Source organism: Heliangelus exortis, chromosome 5 (assembly GCF_036169615.1).
Source record: "Heliangelus exortis chromosome 5, bHelExo1.hap1, whole genome shotgun sequence".
Taxonomy (NCBI): domain Eukaryota; kingdom Metazoa; phylum Chordata; class Aves; order Apodiformes; family Trochilidae; genus Heliangelus; species Heliangelus exortis.
In genome coordinates this window covers 7904393-7925458 of record NC_092426.1, presented here as the reverse complement: position 1 = coordinate 7925458, position 21066 = coordinate 7904393, and the positions used below count along the sequence as shown (strand labels likewise).

The 21066-nt window shown below is 36.3% G+C and overlaps 1 protein-coding gene across 1 annotated transcript in view; it reads right to left on the bottom strand.

Annotated features, from left to right (window-relative positions):
- The window catches only part of NUDT14 (nudix hydrolase 14), a 56625-nt gene that overhangs the window by 23883 nt on the left and 11676 nt on the right, over positions 1-21066 (bottom strand). The window contains exon 2 of the mRNA XM_071745379.1: positions 4820-4863. Coding sequence (XP_071601480.1) covers positions 4820-4863 — 44 coding nt within the window. The remainder of the gene's footprint in view (positions 1-4819; positions 4864-21066) is intronic.

The following is a 21066-nucleotide window of genomic DNA, read 5'->3' as shown; positions in this document are numbered from 1 at the left end:
TCTTATAAAAGCATGAATATTATTTCCTTCTCCTTTTATTTTTTTCAAGTATTTCTTGAGCCACTGTCATGTTTTTGCAGTTAAAAACACAGCATAACAAGGGTACAATGCACATACAGGGTTGTAAGGGTTTTAGTCCTAATGCCTTTTCCTTGTCACATGATATTCTCAGGGCTAAGAGGAACTCACATAACAACCTTGCATGCAATTCAGCCTTGATTTTTTTTTGGAGCCTAGTTTACAGTGATTTTAAAAAGACTTTTAAATAATCATAGCTTTGATTTATATCCATTCACAATGCAATTTAAAAACTGCCCTTCTATTTGTCAACTGTTCTTGAACATTTTAACTCAAAGCACAAAATGAGCACATGACAATACAATAACCTTCATCTGTTCCCAAATTATGTTATTTAAAAGCCTTGAATCTGTTTAAGGGGAGTTGCTGAAACCTGAAACGAACTTGGTCTACTGCTTTATAAAGTAGATTAATGTAAAACTTAAGTACTATATTTTATTACAGGCTCTTATTGTACTAAATATAGCAAAATCAGATGAGGGATAATACACGTGAAACGTGAGTCTGATTTTAAAGAAATTTCTTTTCTTACAGACATAAATATCTACTTTCTAATATTTGGTATGTTTCCATGTCTACACCATAAATCTGCAGAAGGAAAATGTCCTCTTGGTCAGGTTTTTTATTTTAAAAGCAATAACCTTTAAAAAAAATGAACCACTCCTCTCCCCACAAAGCACACCACCACAAATTGCAAACTAGTTCTGACAGATCCAAGTCTAAGGGGCATCCAGAAATACACCTTAAATTTTCTTCTCTTGCACTCCACTTGATTTTCATAAGGATACATTTAATAATGAGCAAAGTCATCAGCTGAGTATTGAGAGGAAAAGTAAACCTAATTAGAAAAGCAAACACTGCATAAAATAACTGCAGAAAGCATCTTTTTCTCCGTGCCTCTAATATAACATGCCAGAAATATGTAAGATGTACAAGCACCACCTCAATAAACATTTTAAATAATTACTATTGAAATTATAAATTTTTGTTCATTTTTAGTTTCTAATGACATGAAAAAAATTTGCAATGAGTTCTAATAATGTTCATGTGTAACTTTCAAGGAATGACCAGTGCAAATGTGACACCACAGGAGAAGAATGATAGTAAATATATTCTTTTCCAATAGCAAAATGGCTTAAAAGTGACAGATTTTTGGACAAGTTTACAATTTTTTGACAGTTGTCAAATGGGAACTATACCATTAATTATTTAATCTTCTTACAAATTCATAGAAAAATCCTGCTCTAAATAGGACTAACTTCTAAGGTCTTAGGTCTGATTTCTTGTCCTGTTAAGTTTTGAATTTCTCCAAGGATGGAGGTTCCTCAGCCTGTCTGAGCACAGTGTTCCAGGACTTAGCTACTCTCCATGGCTATGTCTTTGTGTCCTGGGTCCTCCTTCTGTTACAACTAAGACCTAAATATGGTAGGAAATGCTGCTACTTCTCTCTATACTGACATTCAATTGACTTTTTACAACACAGGTTTTGAAGGTAACAGTTTATTTGCTGGCGAATAATAATTTTGGGAAGAAGTTTTGAGTTGTGAATTGGGGTTTTTTTGTTGTTTTTTTCTTTAACTGTCATAGCAGGCTTGAGAGCAAGCAATTTTATGTTCAGCAGAAATTACAAACTGAATGAAACAAAGGTGACTCCAGGACTGATCCTGATACTAGTTCTGAACAGTCTTGATCTCAAGAAAGCTCATGAGCCACACACAATAGACAAAAGCCCAGATCTGCAATAACTAAGAAGAAAAAAAAAAACATGAGTGAGGAAAAAAAAAAAGGGAATATCTAATACCAAACATGCTATTTCAGCTTTTGCTAGTGTCACCCCAGCTTGTGTGTGGTTAAGTGATCTTGTCCTGCAGCAATATATTGTGAGATTTTAAAACGAGGTGACTCACACTTAAGCCAAATTTAATGACTGCTGCAGTCCTCATGTTTTTTGTCTCTGTATAATTTAATCAGCTGTCCATCTGAGCAGTTGGAAAAGGATAAATACATACAAAAATAACTTCATCTCTCTTACTGAATATTTTCCTGTATGAAGTCTATATTCTGAGTATCTGGTGAATATTGGCTTACGTTGACCTCATTTGAAAGAACACTGGGGCCCCAAATGAACCCAGCACACAAGCTCTCAGTTCACAGTCATATGGCAAGAAAGTCAGTCTTAAGCAAATGTTTACTTATGCTGATGAAAGAGGATGACAGATAAAGCCATGATTTAGGTTCATTGTCTGGTTTTATACTATCACAGTGTTTATTGTGCTCAGTATCATTAGATTCACTATACATACAAATTATATTTAAATATGTAATACATACATACGTTTACTTCATAGATCTGGCAATGTGTATATTAAATTAAAAAAAAAAACTGAACAACCTCTTAAAAAAACTGGAGCATTTAACACTGTTGCAACCTTTTTCAGAAGTAAAGTAAATTTTCAGTGCTTTTGGAAAGCAGGTCTTAACTATAGAAAATGGATCTTAATTATAGAACACACCTACCATCTTCCTGAAAAATGACATATGTGCTAGGAAATCCTGAGCAACAGGACATGTGTCCCAGAACACCTGCCTCTTCTTCAAGATTTTATCTTTCATTAAGCATAATGAACCTCTAAGAGCCCCCTAAGTATGAAGCCCTTGATAATCTTTAGCAACTAGACAACATGCCTTTTCCATACAACTAGCTTCACAGCAGTCCTGTTAAAATGTACAGGAAAACTTAGGACTTCAGTCAATTACTGGATTTATTTGATGGTAATTGGCTTCATATTCACAAATAGAATTTATATAAGACTATGGATTTCCTATACAGAAAGTTCACATTATTACCTTTGGTGTCAGAAGCTGCATTGAAAGTACTCGTGAAAAAGTGTTGGAAATTCTACAGTTCAACAGTAGTCACTAATAAGTTAAGATGGCAGCTGTTGTACATTTGAAGATAACAAATGTTATGTGACCAGAGATGACTGGCATGACATATGGCTGTAGCCTTTTTATACAGTTATGTTTTCAACTATTTTAAAAATGTCCGCAAAAGTCCCTCAGAAATACTGTTCTCAAGAACTTCATGGAAAACTGATCCTTCAGTCTTTACCCCCCTCACATTAGCTGCATCTATTCACACATTATCACAGAGTGATAATGTGAAGTTTAAATAAAAATAGGAATACAAATTATTCATCTGGAAGTCATGTTCTCAGCACTGTGACTTGAGTCTGGGTTCACTTGCTCTGAAACACAGGGTGTGTATTAAATTTCCAGCAATCAATTATCATTTCAGCCTTTGTATCTGCAGTCATGAATCCAGGCACATGCCCACATGGATAGACAAAGTGCGAAGACAGAACTGTCTTCCTGGCAAATTCCAAAAGCAAGTGTGAAGTTCAGTATCAAAATATCACTCCCTCTTCTGTCCTCATTCTCAAGCAGTGCAGGCATTTTTAATTTATATAGCATTTTCCCAGCCTTTCTGGAATTTTTACCTTGATAATCATTACAATGATAAAAAGTGTTGCTATCACTTTACATCCAGCCAAGGACACACAAAAAACCTCATTGTAAGTATTTAGAGGGCTGTAATAGAGAAGAATTTCCAAAAATGCAATAAATATTACCTTGTTATTTCATACACTAGAAGAATACAGCTTTCAACATGTAAATAACAACTTCTTTCATCATTAGTGTTTTGCTACGTCTTTCAATTAAGATTTAAGAAACCTCTTTCTAGGAAAACTTTCTGACCTTTCCTTTTTATTTTTATCTTCTACTATTTGAATTTTCAGTTACTAGATTAAATATTTACACCTTAAAAACCCCTAAAACAACGACATGTGTGTATTTTAGTGTTTAATAACTCTGAGACTGGGTCTGTTTTATGCATACTCTGTTATATTTTGACAAAAACTGATCTCTGAAGTGTAGAGTTAAGTGGTTTTCTTCCCTGGCAGGAGAAACGCAGTTCAAAAGACAGAATAAACTTGTTGGCCATCCATTTCTTAGCATATTCTTAAGAGAGAGGTTTGGTGTATTGAAGGGAGAACCTGAAAGGTTTCAGGCATTTATAGAGTTATTTCAGTTATGCTTTGCTTGAAACATGCTTATGTAGCAGTGATGGAGAGGACTGAAATAAAAAAGTTAGCATAATACTAGGACTTACTTAAACATAAATCAGAATCTCTACCTCATTACAAGTAATTCCCAATAAAGAAAACCAAACAGTATGACCATAACTTCAGATTCCTCTTAAGAAGTCTTTAGATTAAGACAATGCCTAGGACTGTATATTCACAGGTGAGGGAGTATGGTCACATATCTGGGTCTAGACCATTTAAAGGCACAAACAACAACAGGGTTAAATATTTGGGAGGCAGAGTCCTACAAATGATATATTCACAAACAAAAATAAAACTTAATGTAATTCAAACATTCAGTTCCATCTTCTATGTAATAATGAGAATGTACAATACATAATGAGCCAAAACTAATACATGAAAAGTCAAGCACACAGTAAACTAACTGAGACTATTACAAATAGTAAGGAGATTTTTAAGTTTCTGCTAATCCTGTCTGAAACAGTAGAGTATTACACAAGAAGTGAGAGTTAAAAGAGGATATCGGAGGGGAAAAAAGTGACTCTGCACTGACAAGATTTGACCAGTGGAAGTGAATACAGTATGAAAAACAACATGAAGACAAAAGGAAGTAACATGATACCAACTGTTACCTGTCATGTGTCCTCATAAAATCCCAGAACTTCTTGGTGCCATTCTAGGGGGAAAGATAAATAAATCCATCAGTAAAATTCATTCCAAGTGAAAATTTACTATAATTTAATAAAGCTCTAATAGGCATTTCTTTGAAAACTTGGAATATCTGCTTTTATTTATGAGACCATTATTACAGATTTTGACAATAAGTATCACAGATGCTATGAATTATTTTAGGACAGTTCAAAATCTTAGATCCAAAACATAATGCTCACAACTAACATAGGACTGCGGTAGTCTTCAGGCACACCAATTATCAACTCCAGACTTAAAATGTATTATTTCCTCGAGTTGGGTCAGATTCTGTCCTCTGCTATCTTTTAAGAACAGCACTCAGTACAGTATTCTTCTAGAATTATAATGAACACATACACACTTGCTTACATTCATGGTTTACCTTCCATAATCACCTATATCAATTCATACACACCACTTAAAAGCAAAATGTATATAATTTATTACCCTGCTTACTAGAAGTGTGCTGGTATTTTTTAGCTGAAACACAACTTAAGAGATTTCACTCCTAGGTCAATTTTAAGTCTATATAAGAAAGCAGCATGCAGCCAGAGGAAATTGTATTCTTTGACACCTTTCTCTTATTAGGAAGGCAAATAAATAAGACCTGCTGAAACCTACATAGCTTGAATATGCTTAATGTGAAAAGCAGCACAAGCTCTATTATAAAGTATGGTTAAATGGATGATCAAACCCTGAGCAACTGGTTAATGATTTAAAGCAGGTAAATGTGAGCAATGAAAGAAGAATCAAGTTCAGTTGGTGGGTAAAGGTGCCAGCCAATATAGACAGGCCCTTCAGCTCTATTACAGATGTCATGGCTACCAAGTACACAACAGCTGGTGGGGATTAGATAACAAGCACTCTGGTTCAGAGATTAAGCTCCTGAGCTTTATGAGTTTACCAAGCTTTTTGGAAGGGTGACTGTTTGCTTGCTAGCTGGGTTTTCCTTCATTCCTCCAACTGTAATTGCAAACAGTTGTTCACCTCAAGACAAACTGTAGTCTACTCTTCCATTGGTGTCGGCACACACGTTCTGCTAGCACTGACACTGATCAAATCCATGCATGAGAAGAGGAGCCCTGTTGTCCTTTAAATGCCATATAATGTTGAAAGAGAAATAAAGAAAGCAAATTATCAGTGTGATGTTGTTTATCATGCTAAGAGTATACTCAGCTTGTTCCAACTGGTGAGAGAGGAGCAATTTTTTTAAAGGACTATGACAAAACCTGAACTTAAGAGCATAGGCTATGTTGTGTGGTATTGTAACTCAAGGTACTAAATGTGTAAGGTCAATTCAATCTTTTGTAGGTTTATTTGTATCTGTAAGCCATATATTTGTGGGATTTTGTCCTTTTTTGTGGATTGCTGAGGAATTTAGGATTTGACATGACTGAGCTGGAAAACTGTAGACCAAGCCTAATGTCTTCTGCATGTACATTCAAAATGATGCTCCAGCTTCATTCTTCTCTGACCCAAACAGTAAGATGTCCTAGCATCATCCATTCCCCCTTAGTAGTGACCACTTGGAATAAATGCAGGTGTCCAGCTGATGAAGAAGACAAAAAGCCTGAATCAAGGCCCTCCTTGCATTAATTTAGACTGTTAGTCCTGTTATACCACTTCCTAATGTAAGATCCCAGCAACAATCTTCCTGGCTCTTTCCTCCTCACATCATTTTGCAAATGATAGAACCTGATTGCTTTGGAGCACTTAGGAAAGGGTTTCAAATAGCTGAGGAAAATTACACCCTAGAGAATGATGCTCATCCAGATGGGATCCATCAGATTTGAATGACCTCTTCTCAAGGATGAGCCCCATTAGCACTGACAGAATCTACCTCACAGACATCCATGTAATTTTAACAGAACAGAAAAGGAGGAACCTAGTTTCTCGAAGAAACTAATCAGAAAATAATAAGTGTATTTTCTGTTTTCTAAGTGGCTGGAGGGCACATGAAAGCACTTTCTCTAGAACATGATTCGACCCAAATTCAAAACCAGCCACAAACCAAATTAATTTGAGTCTGTCCATTCAAGATGTTGGTTACCATCATACTCTTCATCTGGACAATGTTTCTTAAGCTATTTTCTGCCTATATTTGAAGAAAAAAATATTGCATATGATCAACCTGCACCTGTCCAAATAAATAAATCAATAAACAAATGAAACATTCCAACATCTCATTGTTTACAGTGGCAGAAACTCAAATGAGCCCCATTCATGCCCCATTGTCCAAATCAAATGTAATTTGAACCTAACCATATGGGGCTGAGTTTCTATTGTACTCAATGTGTGGTTCTTTCCCAACAGACTGGTCTGAAGGTTGCTAATTATTAATAGCATGTAAACAGTTACCAATGGTTCTTACACTGCTTTACATACTTTACAGAACATTAATTCTAACCAGTTTCTAACCAACTATATCAAGCTGTATTGTAGTAGATCTATCCTGTCTTTAAGACAAAAATATTAATTGTTGAAGCTGATCAAAATTCATACTTTTAAAAGCCAAGGAGTCATAATTACTTGTTACACTGTTCCATTTCATATATCCTGGCCTTTCAAAATGCTCTCCTATCACCACAGATACAGATAATTGGAAGGAATCAAACGTATCAGTGGTCAACACCACTTCCAAAAAAGATAAGTATTTTTGTGAAAAAAAAAAAGCTCTCTCAAACCCTAATGCCCTTCATTTTAGTAAAAATCTATATTTGCATTGCATTCTCCAATGTCAAATAAGGAACAATCAAAGTCCCTCTCAATGCAGTAATCAAAATAAGTATAAATAATTGCTGAGAGATCACTGATGGTGGGAAGGAGAAACAAGCACATTATTACATTTAGGACTTTAAAAAAATATTCTTCAAATAAGAAATTCATTCTGTGATGTTTTATAAAAATATTTTACAAATTCAAAATATAATAATTCAAAATTCAAAAATATTTTACATTCATTTTTATTTGTTCAGAATAGCAATTTCGATACTTCAACTACCTTGTATAACACATATTTGATTTAGTAAATCTTTAATTGGAAAGCAATCACACCCTAGCTCTGTGCTCTGTGATCAGGTTCTGTGATGTTGCGTTGATGAACGAGTGCATACAGAATGTGTAAATTAAGAAAGCTGTATTGCAGAAGAGGCAATATGTGAGGCAACTTTGTTTCATATTACACAGAAGATGGTTTACTTACATAAATACAAATGGCATAAGAAAGCCAAATCATGTCAGATCTCGCCGAGTATCCTGTCTCTAACAGTGAAAGAAAAATTTAAGAACATAGGAGACATACAGCAATGTTTCTCCAAAATACTCTTCCAAGCCTTTGACAAAAAGCATCCAAATTAAACACAGTCCTCTATCATCCTGAAAATGAAGTACAAATAACCATTTCTACACCATTTGAATGTGCAATAATGTGGCACCAGTCCTGCTCATTTTGCCTTTATGACTGACTGGATAAGGGCATAGGGACATTAACACAGAATCATAGAATCATAGAATCATAGAATAGGCTGGGTTGGAAGGGACCTCAGAGATCATCGAGTCCAACCCTTGATTAACTACCTCTGCAGTCACTAGACTATGGCACTGAGTGCCACATCCAGTCTCTTTTTAAATGTCTCCAGGGACGAAGAGTCCACTACCTCCCTGGGCAGCCCGTTCCAATGTCTGATCACCCTTTCCGTGAAAAAATTCTTTCTAATATCCAATCTGAACTTCCCCTGGCACAATTTAAGACCATGCCCTGGTACAGATTTATGGCAGTACCAGCCTGACAGTCTGCACAAGGAGAACTTGGTCCCTTTTGGTTCAAGGGATTCCAGAACAGCCATGAAAGCTACTCAAGTGTTGACAGTGGCTGCAAGTTCAACAGATGAGATTCCTACCAGCAGAGAGCTCTTCATGATGCCACCCATACTTGATCTCCACATCCTCTGTCCTCCTTCCATCCTTGAAATCACTTTCCTAAGACTCTTCCTGCACCTGTTCATTGCTATAATTGCTGGCAGGAGCCTATGCACACAGTCTGTTATGGGTAAGTTGGGCTTGTCTGCAGCCTATAATCAAAATACCATTCTTTCTCCCACCTACACACTCTGTCTCTGGCTAAAATTCCTTAATACTTCACCAGGTATATCACTGTCCTCTGGTTTCCTCCACTACCTTAGGCAATGCATTAACAACATGGTCAGACTGCTGTCAGGATACCTACATAAAGCTTAACTTTTTTTTTACTCCAGAAATTCACCAAATTCAGCCAACAAACAAGATACAAAGAACATGCTATGCTAATGATGTAGGAAGAAACGTTCACTGGCACTGATCTGATGGTGACACTGGGTGTGCTCCACATGAGACAGACCTTGGATATGCTCTGAAACGAGTCACCTGGTGGAACAAGTTCCCTCTCCTCTTCATTTGGGGCAGCCTGAATACCTCCTTCTTTTCCCCTAGGGCAGCACCCATCCATGACCTGCCACCTGAGAAACTCTTGAACCACTTCACAGCTGAGGTAAATGTCTCCACAGGTACCAATACACACCTCATTGCTACACTGCTACAATCCCAGGCCTTCAAAAAACACCCAGCCCAAACAAATCACACACACCCTCCATTTGATCTCGACTGCTGTATACAGCCCTGCTGGGACTCACAACACTTTCTCTAGATATGCAGCTTTTTCAAGTGGAGGGAATACGTACTTGAAGCATAGTTTTAGAGACCGACCTCAAGGACCATCTCCAAGGACCCCCCTAAAGAGTGGGATCTGCTTATAAGAGATGTTGAATTAGAGCTCTGGTGCCCCACTCTGCACCTTTCCAGCGCTACTGAGTTTTGAGCAGGCCATGCCATGCAGGCAAAAGTAACCTAGGTGCTACACTAAGGGCTGACATGGCAGAAGACAGTAAATGCATGGAGATGGAAAATGTGAAAAAATTAAAGTCTATTTCTCATAATGCAGAAGCATTATGTCAGAGTTGGCTACCTGAGGAGAAGGGCTAAGGCTTATCTGGGCTCTGAACTGTCTCTGCAGCTGCATAGAGAAGTGTTTTATGTATTTTACTATTACTATTATTTTATGTATAAAAGAACTGAATTATAGCTTCTGGAACACTTACTGTATTGTATGTTTTAAACATTCATAATTAAAGTTTTTCTGCTTCTTAGATCTTATTAAAAGTTTTATCTTGAGTTATCTGAAATTGTCAGTTTAACAGGTGCAAGGATATTCACAAAAACTCTCTTAATGCTTAAATGTTTAATGATTGTTTCACTACATCACACAAGAATGTCTAAAATAAATCCTCAACATGCAGTTTTTCAGTAACAGATTTCCTGTAGTTACTCTGTTGGGGGCTCAGACCATTAAACAAATCAAAATTTACATCATATTTGCACTGATTTAAATGACTTCTTGTAATGAGCTCTGGATAGACAACATGTGACTGAAGAAAAAAATCTTTAACCAAATTGTACTTACAGCTTCTTCTACTTTATTTGCCTTATTTGAGTATTTAATAATTTTAAAATTGGCTGAATTAAAGGCACTGCCCTATGTTATTTCCCATGCTTATCCACAGAGAAATGCTTTGCCAGAGAAAGCCAAAGTTGCCAAGAACTGTAAAGTCACAGCAAAACAACCTCAGTAAAATGGGTTCACATCTTCTATTACAGATTTTTTGCGGAGACTTCTAGCAGGCCATGCAGGCAGAGCACTTAAAATGCGGGAGACTTGTATTCAAAATAAGTAAACTAACTTCACATATGCCACTAAAAGAGAAAAAAAAAAAACCTCTGTGACAATGATTAACTTCTTACTGTTTACATTACAGGAGAGACAACACAACGTTTGGCGACCCATTGTGATAGGCACTAAACATATGTAGTGGGAACAGTTCCTGTTCAATGATCTTACAATTCAGTTAAAGCCCAGACAAAAGTTGGTGTAAACAAACAGAGGCAGTTAAGGAAAAACGACATACATTATGGTATAGATAAGATACATGCACCAGTTATGAGGGTTAAAGTGGCAAACAACAGTCATGATTTCCTAGCCTTTACCACTTGGACTGGTGTTGGGTTTAAAGAAGTCAAACAAGTAGTAAATGTTCCATGTTCCTGAAAAAATTGAACCCGAGAAGTTGAAGCAATTACAGTGTAAAAATAACTCTGCCCTCACTGCTTCGTTTAGTCTGTTTCCATGCTCCTCAAACACAAAAGCAGTTAATGTCCTGAATTCAAAGGGGTGATAACCACTCTTGATCCTATAAAATAATAACACTATGAGTAAAGAAAAACAGACAAGAGAACTGGCAAATAACGGTCTTAAAGCAGAGCCAGCAAAGCCAAGCAAGTGTGCAGCCCCTGTTTAATGATTTACATGTAACAAAGCAGTAAAGCTCCCTAGAGGAATACCAGATTTTGCTTTTTTTCTGTTCTCAAAAAAAATTTTAAGGATATTTTTACACATGTAAAACTTATTTTTCTGTTGTAGTCATTTTCACATTCAAGTAACCTTTTATAAATTTATCTACACAGTTGAATGTATCACAGCTATGACTCTACTTGGAAATTCACTACACCTTGTCTTACTTTTTGCCCAGAACCACATGGAAGGAGAACAGCAAGCTTGTCACTTTATTAGATGGGTTTTTATCAGGTTAATCGAGATGAGGAGCACATCTGGAGAGTGAAGTAACTGACTCATGAAGACAGAAAAATCTGCAGCAAGACAGGCAGCTCCTGCAGCCTCCTGCCACCTTTATTGACTTAAAGGATCTTAGCTTAATGCTTTCCAGTCATATTCACCTTTTTATGACGAATAAAAGCTTCCAAGAGGTAAATTTACAAAAAGCAACTCAGTAATTCATTCCTTTTTGGTGTATAAAGTACATGTTCCTACACGAAGAAAACATGCCCTGAGCAGGTGCATTAGCTACTGATTCTCCTTGAGTCACATTTCTTGGGCTAAAGAGAGTGGACTTCCCCTATGGTAAACCCAGCAAGATAGGAGATGCTGGAAGTTAAACCCCCATCCCTCTGTAAATGAACCCTTCCCTTCCCCACCTGCTACAAGAACTGCTCCTATCAGTTGACATTTCCTTATTACATTTCGTTTTTCAGCTTAATGGAATCTGATGTCACATCTGTAGCAGTTTTCAGTGGAAACATAGGAGGTTTTATAATCTAATATAAACCATTTCTTGCCAGTTGAATTATTAATGCTATAACTCTTTGTTATGTATAATCAATACATAAGGTTTCCAGTGTCCACAATGATGTGCCCACAGAAGCTGTACCCTCAGGCCATACTCAAGACCGAATACTTTTTGCTCTTTCCTATCATACAATTAGTGACCAAATCCCCTTGCAGTCTGTGAATATTTCTCACAGTATTTTCAACACTATGACACATACAAAAAACAGGTAAATAAATTAAAAAATAAACCACCAGCCTTGATCCCCAGAAATCAATAGTTTGGGGGTGGGGGGGAGCTTTCAAGAAATAAGCACTAGTAGTCAACATGATACTGTAAAACTTGCATGAAGAACAGAAATCAGAGGACAGCTTGGAATTGTGAAGTATTCCAGATAAGAATAGAATTAAATTAAATATGTCTTTATGTACTTTAGAAATTTCACTGCTTTCTACTGAATATTTTTATTGGATTAATGAGTTAGTGGGGTGTTTTTTTGTTTATAAAAGCCAGAAAGCTGCCGTGCTATACCAAAAAATCTTCATTCACAAAAATCCAGTGCAAAGGAACAGTCAAAAATTCAAGGACAATTAATATTCAAGTTTTTTGTCTAAAAATCTTGTCCTGAACAGATTATTTTGCATATGAAAACCGTCTGGAATAATGACTTATCATAGCTTTTTTGTCTACCTTAAAGGTTTGATTTGTGATAAGCAGGGAGAAAGCTGTCTTTTTATACAATTACACACTTCATGGAAAGTATTAAAGATCTTTCAAAATGAAAGGAGGCACTTTCAACTGACATAAACCCATGCAACTCAAATTTTTTAAAAATTGAAATCAATAGAATAATTCTAATTTGCATTAGTTGAGTGCCTGGCTCTCTTTTTTTCAACTTTTGAATGCATGCCCCAGTATTAGGGAACTGTCTTGTGCTTGGCTATCATATTACACAACTAGTAATTTAAATCTGAAGTGTTGCTATTAAACTCAGTCCTGGTGTACAGTCCTGTAACACTGAAAGTAAATTGAAACTCAGGCTGCCTGCCCCTTTTTCCATCCTAGCTGCACAGCTCTGCTTTATCCCTACCCCACCACTGGCATTTGTGTAACCATGCAGCCAACTGGTTCTGGGAACTGATCTTTTTTTTTTTTTTTTTTTTTTTTTTTTTTTTTTTTTAAAGTCCTCTATAAAAAAACTGCTGAAAAAAACTGATTTTTAGAGGTTAACGTGGATGCAATGCCATTATATCCATACCAAGTTTTCACCACTGACTATTAAACAGAATATCTTTCTTCTATTTAAAATTACTCCAAGAGGATAGAGATGTATTTGATAAGGAGTGTTCTAGAGAGAAACACATGCATGAAAAAGAGCCTAAATTACAATTTCAGTCCACACCCTCTAATCCACTCCATCAGACTGCACACGCTGGAGTAAATGAAGCTTCATCTTCAAAAGCAATTTGCAGAATTACTTGCTGATGTTGAAGAACTACTTCAAAAGAGTTTAAGTGTTATGGAATTCTACTGTTTTTTAAACAAGCCACTGTTTAAGCTCAAGAGGAAGGGGGGAGTGTTTGTTTTTTAAACAAAGCTTGTAAGGTTTCATTACTGAACTATCCAGAATGTTTAGTTTAAAGGCATTTTGATTACAAATAATGGCATTTTGCAGTTTTTAACTCGGTCTATTTAAATATTTCAGTTAGAAATGACTGGTTTTTGTGCCTTTGTGGAAAATGCGTCTAAAAATGCATAAACCGATTATTTTCCACAACATTATTAACGAACATTTTCTCTGAAGCACAAATACCACTGCTGCTAATTGGCTTTAATTGACACCATTAACAATTTCAGAAGACTAAACTAGCAAAGTTCATGGTGACAAATCATCCAGCACACTAAAGAACAACATGCCAGCTCCAGCTGACAGTTCTGGGCAAGGCAGGGCACAGTTCCTGAAGTCTCCACTCCACTCCTTGTATGTAAGGATCTTGAAGACAAGACAGAGATGCTCAGCTCTACAGGAAAGGTAACTCTTTGAGGCATGGACTTAACTTCACAGCTGAATTTAGCTGGAAGACACAAAGGTACCTCTTGAAGAAATCAGAATGTATACCAGAGGAGACCACACCAGGGATACCTCAGGAGACATAAAACCTAAGGTCATAGACTCTAATTTTTACAACCCATATCAATTTTCTCTTCAAAGTGAGGGTTATTCTGGTAGGAGTTTGTAATGAAACTGCAAACAGATGGTTATGGCAATAGAGTTTACTGTTCAAAGGTGCAATTTTTTCACACTTGAGGAGGTAAAATAAACAATGGAGAACGCATTAATTTATTCAACTGTTAATGCAATACTGGGCCAAGCCACTTTGTTCATTTTATGTACATCAACTGCCAGAACAATTACAACTGAGATACTTGATGTGTAAGTAAACTTTCTGGTATAATCCTCTGGAAGTTTACTTTTCAGGTCACAGTTTGTTTTTTGTGTGTACTTTTCAACAATGGAGTTGTTGCAGTTTAGCTTGGCATTCAGCTATCAGTAAGATCACTTACCTTTGAATGAAATTTATAAAACATGAGAATTAAGCATATATAACTACACTAAATTAAGTCAAATCTCCTTTCTTGACGTGTTTTTCTGTTTTTAATATTCATCATTATTAAGAGCAATTGTATATACATACCAAACACACTTTATTCCAAGGCAAATACCTAGTAACATACTGAAATCTGTACTACAAAGCCTAAGGATACGGTGCTTGCATTAGGAAACACGATACACACGAAGGTCAAATTTATGACTTCTCTCACATAATTTTACTGCCAGGTCAGCGTATAAGGTAAGGTTATAAGTTGAGCTACAGATGAGGCTTTCCTAGTACTAAGTTAACTCCAATTTTGGTGAAAGGAAACAATTGCTAATAGAGTTTTCAAACACCAGTGTTACTGTATACAAATGACAAAATTTAAAGAAAGTATTCAACAAGTTTGTACTTAAAGTCTTGTCTTATTATTGAATTTTGGTGCATGTATCTACCCACCGAGAAAGGAAACTTTGGAAAGAGGGAAACTGTTTTCCCTTTGAAGTCTGTGACACACTTATTTCACAAGCATAAAAGGAACATGCACTTTCCATATTTACAGGATGACTAACACCACTTTTCACACAAAGTTATAGTTAAACATGAAATCAGACACCTTAACTAGACATAGTTAAGGAATATATTCCTAATAATGAAAGATGTTTTAACAGAGATATTTTCAAATTGTGCATTCAGCTGACATGACAGCAAAATATTTTTCTTATTTATTTTTCTAAATAAGTACCACACTTTCAAACAGATGTATTATACATCTCACAGAGCCCCTATATCCATACTTGATGAAAAGCTGCACAGCAAGGGCCATTTTTGTAAACTTTTCTCTGTATTTTTCTTCTTTTTATATATATGTTCTTCTTATTATGTTCTTCTTATTTTCTTATTACTAAAGAAAAAAGTATTGCACAATTTGCAGTAACTACTTATGCTCAAAATTACTAACAAAGGGACAAAAAATTCATAAAACTTAAACCACAAAGATTCCTTTTACCATACCTTCTGTTTAATCTGATTTAAATCAGCACTTCCATCAAAAATAGCACCGCTCTCCTTTTCCCTGCTTTCTGCACTGTTTCCTGTGTACAAACAGCACAAACATTTCAGCAGCCACACAGAGCCACACTGAAGATGTCACCTGGTTAAACCATCTCAGCACACAAAAGCTTCTCCATTGCCAGTTGCCACTGCTAAAGCTTTGTTACAGAAGACAACTGTACCTGTAATTTTGTGCCACATGATACAGGTCTCATCTGTCAAACAGTTAAGGACATACTAGACCTGATGATATTCACTGGGATTAACACACCTATCTTTGAAGTGAGTCAGAAGCCAGAGGAAACTGAGACAATTGTCCTGGGTAAACTGTGATCAGAAATTGTACCATTTTGTCTTCTGAAATTTGTATCAGGGCAAGCAATAGTGATGCTAACATTAAAAGTGCATCCCTGAGAAAAAGAAACATGGAAATTTTTTTGTTTATTACACACATTACACATGCAGTGAGCATCAAGGAAAAAGAAAAATAAAACTCCCTGAACGACCTAGGAAGCTGAGAAACACAGAACCAAAAGGCACATCAGCTCAGAGATTAAAAGCCAGGGAAATACCTCAATCAGAAAGCTGCTGAAACAGACCTGCTAGGTGTTCTGTGTTTCATTTCTTTTTCTGGAGTTTTACTTATTTGTATTAAGTGTTACATATTCATGGAGTTAGAAACAAACAAAGTGTCCTTTGTCCTTCAGTGATAAATGAATCCAGGGAGCATGAGACAGGGATTCATACCCCTACTCCATTTTATAAGAGTGAACCAATATCTGCAAAAGATAAGATTTAAGAAAGCACTGTACCATTCAAAAACTGTCACTTTTTAAGGTATCCACTGGAAAGATGAAAGATCTGAATTTAGACTTTACTCTGGATCACTCTCATTTCAGGCAAAAGCCAAAAACCGCAAATGACATTATTGAATAATATTGTATTCTGTGCTTGGATTTAAGCTGCAATATTGTCCTAGGATTGCAAAACTACTTCTGCTGTTATTTGATGGAGCCCTAGTCAAATTCAATGAGACTGATTCCTGCAAATTTCTTTGGAAAATTTCACTTAGACTCCTAAGTCACGGAAGACAACATTTTCCAAACAGCTACATTTTACTGAGACACAGCTGACTGTAAGAAAAATAAACTCCATTTAAAGATTTTAGAGACCAAAAAAAAGAAAAAAAAAAAAAAAAGAAAAATGTTATTAGGATACCTGCTTTCACCTTTTCTGGCCCATCAAAAGCTTTTTCTTTTGACCACAAAGTCACCAAGATAAAGGACCTGACTGTGAAATTTCAGACCAGTGATATTTAAAGGTGCGTAGGGGAAATAATTCTGCACTCATCAGAACAGATCAATTATGTCTGTGGTCACTGTTTCAAGATAGAGTGAGAGTCAATCTAAAGTAACCATTGTGAGTCTGAAATAGCACAGTAGATGGCAAATCTCATTTGATATTCCTAAACTCCTTCCTGTACCTATCCTGTGCACTCATGAGTCAAAATATCCTTTCAGCTCCTTAGGAAGATGATTCTCCAGATGATACCTACTGGACAAACACCTCTTTGGTCCAAACCACACTCCCACAACTCCTGAATCTCCTGACCACTTATTGGTATAGCACCCTAAAGAATTTCAGACTGAAGATACTACTGTAGAGCCTCTGAGTCAAGAGAGACACCCACCCCATGGACTTCACCAGGATTTAGGGCTCTCACTTCATCTCTGCAGGCACAAGCAAGGAAAGAAGAAAACACAAGTATAGTAAGTAGGAGAAACAAATCAAAATCATCAGTCCCAAGGCAACCACTACGCCTACAAGCTTAATTTCTCCTTCTTTGCTACCCTAGGTCATGACCCTCATCCAAAAGAGGAAGGAAAGAAACTGTCCTTTCATCATTAGTTTTGCTATGCCATTCAGGAAAACAACACTGACATCATAAAACCACAGTTTACGTTGCCACTGGTATTTCAGCCAAACACTTATCACCAGCATCAATTGTCTAATATTTCTCATTACCTCTTTAGTCATTCTAACAAATTCTACTTCAACTTATATAGAGTCTGATTTAAATCTTCTCTGGTTGACAAAGAGCCAGCAGAAAAAAACCCCAAACCTATTCCTCTTCTACCACAGTACTGGACCACTCCATTTTTAGATAGATAATAAAGCTGCATTTAAAAACTGTGCAGCTGATATGCTGTTCTAATTTCAAAAACAAAAGCTATTGACGGTGTTACCTGAAGCAGAAGATTGATAAGAAAAAGCCTGTGTAGAGATTGTTGTATCATTACAATTGGATTTAAAAAATGCAACACATAAAACAATCTGTCACGCACAGCTTCAAAGTTACTTGGTATTGTAAATGCACCCTGTAAAGCAATAGTATTGATCATATAAGTAGGATTTTAAGAAGTAACCAACAAATCTATACATTTATTTATGACTTACAAAGGACAAAATATTTCTGCTGCAGAAGTCAAATCAATGCAGGAACAATATAGCTCAGTGAACTTTACACCTTGCATCACACACACCAGTCTGGTACACAAAGAACCAGCACTAACAAGAGTGTCCAAGGTTAGCAAGCAGCACTTGGGAGAGCCCAAGTTTCAACAAAGTTGGGAAGAGGGCCAGGTGTGGCACTGCAGTGTCTCCATGGTGAGGAACAGTGGGAAAGGACGCTTCCTACACACCAAGGCTCACAGTAACTCAAGGTTAATGCTTACTGCAAGTGTTTTCATAGATAGGTCCTAGGATTTTTAGCATGTCTCCTCAGCAGTACTGAACACTGTGAACATGTTAAAACTTTATTGCCATTGCTGTTGGCTCCTTTAAGCTCCAAGACTTTACCCTGAGCATGCAACAGCATGAACCCAACACAAAGAGCCTAAAATCCTAGACAAAGAATGAAGGTCACAGATTCACTCCAAGGCTGGCCTGAGAATGAAGAATTAACTTCCTCAAGTACTACAGACAGTTACACACCTTCCCTTGCAAGAGCTAGACACACTTTCCTGACCAAAAAGTATACATAACATAGCACTGCAGAAAGTTGTTGCTTTTCCCTTTCATCTTCTCCCCAAGGCACAACTGTTAGGTGTGGTTTGTCATCCCACTCCACTACAAGGCACGCCACTGCTGCATGGTAAGGGCTGCAGAGGAATGTACAGACAGAGGGAAGACACAATGCCAACTGGCATTCACCTGGATTTTTTTTTTTTTTTTTTTTTTTTTTTGAGAAATACTTCAAAAGCAAATATTCCAACAGTTTTTCCATTTAATGAAACAGTTTCCCTGACTAGCTTCTTTCAGCCCCTGGGTGTGATTAAGTCTCTCCTCTCCCACCCCCCCACCTCCCCAACATATTTTTTACACTTAAACCTTGACATGTCTAGCATTACTTTTACAAATTAATCTCTCTCTATGGAGTGTCCCATAATGCTCTAAGGAGGCTCGCAGATTCTCCTTAGTCTTGTGAGAGCTCTGCTGAGAGGTTTTAACTCCTAGACAGATCAAAGAGGAAGTAAGGAGATAAAAAGAAACAGGGTCCTGCAGACTGACAGGTCAACCATCTCATCTCAAGAAAAAGCACGATTTACAGAAACATCAGGGAGACCACGAAGTTTGAAATTTGATGGAACTCTCCCATAAAGTACTGTAGTAGTCAGTTCAGTCCTAATGATTACTGACTCGTTTCATTGAACAGGAGGCCAATAATCTCATGTTATTTTTTAACTTATCTGAGTGGTAAAAATCAGATGAGTTACAGATCAAACTTAGGGTACAAACTGCAGTGCTATGGAAATGTCACTCTAAAGAGCATCACAAGCCTCGCAGAAAAGGTAAGCCAGAAACTGTCTACCCATGCCCAGTATTTTCAAGTGTCACAAATGTTACAATGCAAAGAGCTAAGTGCAAACATATGTATGAAGTTCTAAGACAGATTTGCTAAAAAGACTTAGATAGCAAGCTTTTCTTCTAATTCTGCTCCTTCAGAAGCTCAACAGGATTAAATGGCCAAATCATAACACAGTTATTAAATCCAAAACAAACTGAGGCCAACAGTGATATTGTATGCAGCAATTCAAGATAAGAATATTCACAAGAGCTATATAAATTTGTATACTAAATAAACCTTTTAATTATTTACAATGTTATACTCAATATAAAAATGTACTTATATCCCCTATTTCTATCACATCTTGACTTCCAGTTCGTTTTGTCAGAACATGTTATTTCTGGTCAAGAAGCACTGCACTACTTGACTTGAACCACCTTACTTTCTAAGTAAAAAAATCTGTTATTCAAACTGCTTTAGACTTCGCCTAAACAATGATTAAGTCAAAACAATGCAAGTTAAGACCTGGCCTCATCAGTGAGGGAACCAAAATACCACTGCGTTCTCCAATGCAGTTCAAAAAGTTTCAAAACTTTATAAAAACTTTATAAAAATCCATACTAAGAATCTTAGTGTCTGGTCTTTTACAGTACACATCTATTTATGGTCTAGAACCCTTTTATACAACAAAACAAAATGCTACGTCATTCTTAGTTCACAAATAATTATTATAGCTAACTAAAACATCATCTAAAATGACAAATATATTTGAAAATGATCCTTACAATAATAACATCTAGTTATCAAATCCTACATAGTTGATTGAATAAACAATATTCCTATTCCTCATTTAAATGATCTTGTACATCATTAAAATTTTTCAGAATCTCTCAATAATGTTATGCTTTTGGATGATACATATCTTTTACAGGCTTATCATATGCAAAAAATCCAGTAATTAAAATAATGACATATTATGCTCTTGGAAAAAACAATTTTCTACATTAAGAATCAGATCTACAGTCAGAAAGAACTCACATGTTCCAACTGAAACTACAACATTGAACATTTCTGAAATCTTAAAAAGGATAGTGAATAATGCACAGTGTGCTTTATCAGCTTGCTGAGGAATTCCAGTCTTTTAAAGCAATTGTTTGTACTTGCTTACTAAATATGCACTTTGATCATTTTGATCATACTTGGTGTGACATATCAGAATGAGCATTTGGCTAGGAGAATGAAGCTCAAAATCTTGGTAGAAATGATGTTTTCTATGTACATTTTTTTTTTTATTTATTTAAATCAGATCTACTACACAGGTCTAAAAAAACCACACTACTTACTTTCTGTGAGGATTGTAAAGGGAAGAAAAAGGTGGGGAAAGAAGGAGGAAAGTGAGAAGACTAGGTTCCAGAAGAAACACACAATTCCTAGAGGACACATAAACTCACTTCTCACACACTGAACACATATAACAGATCTTA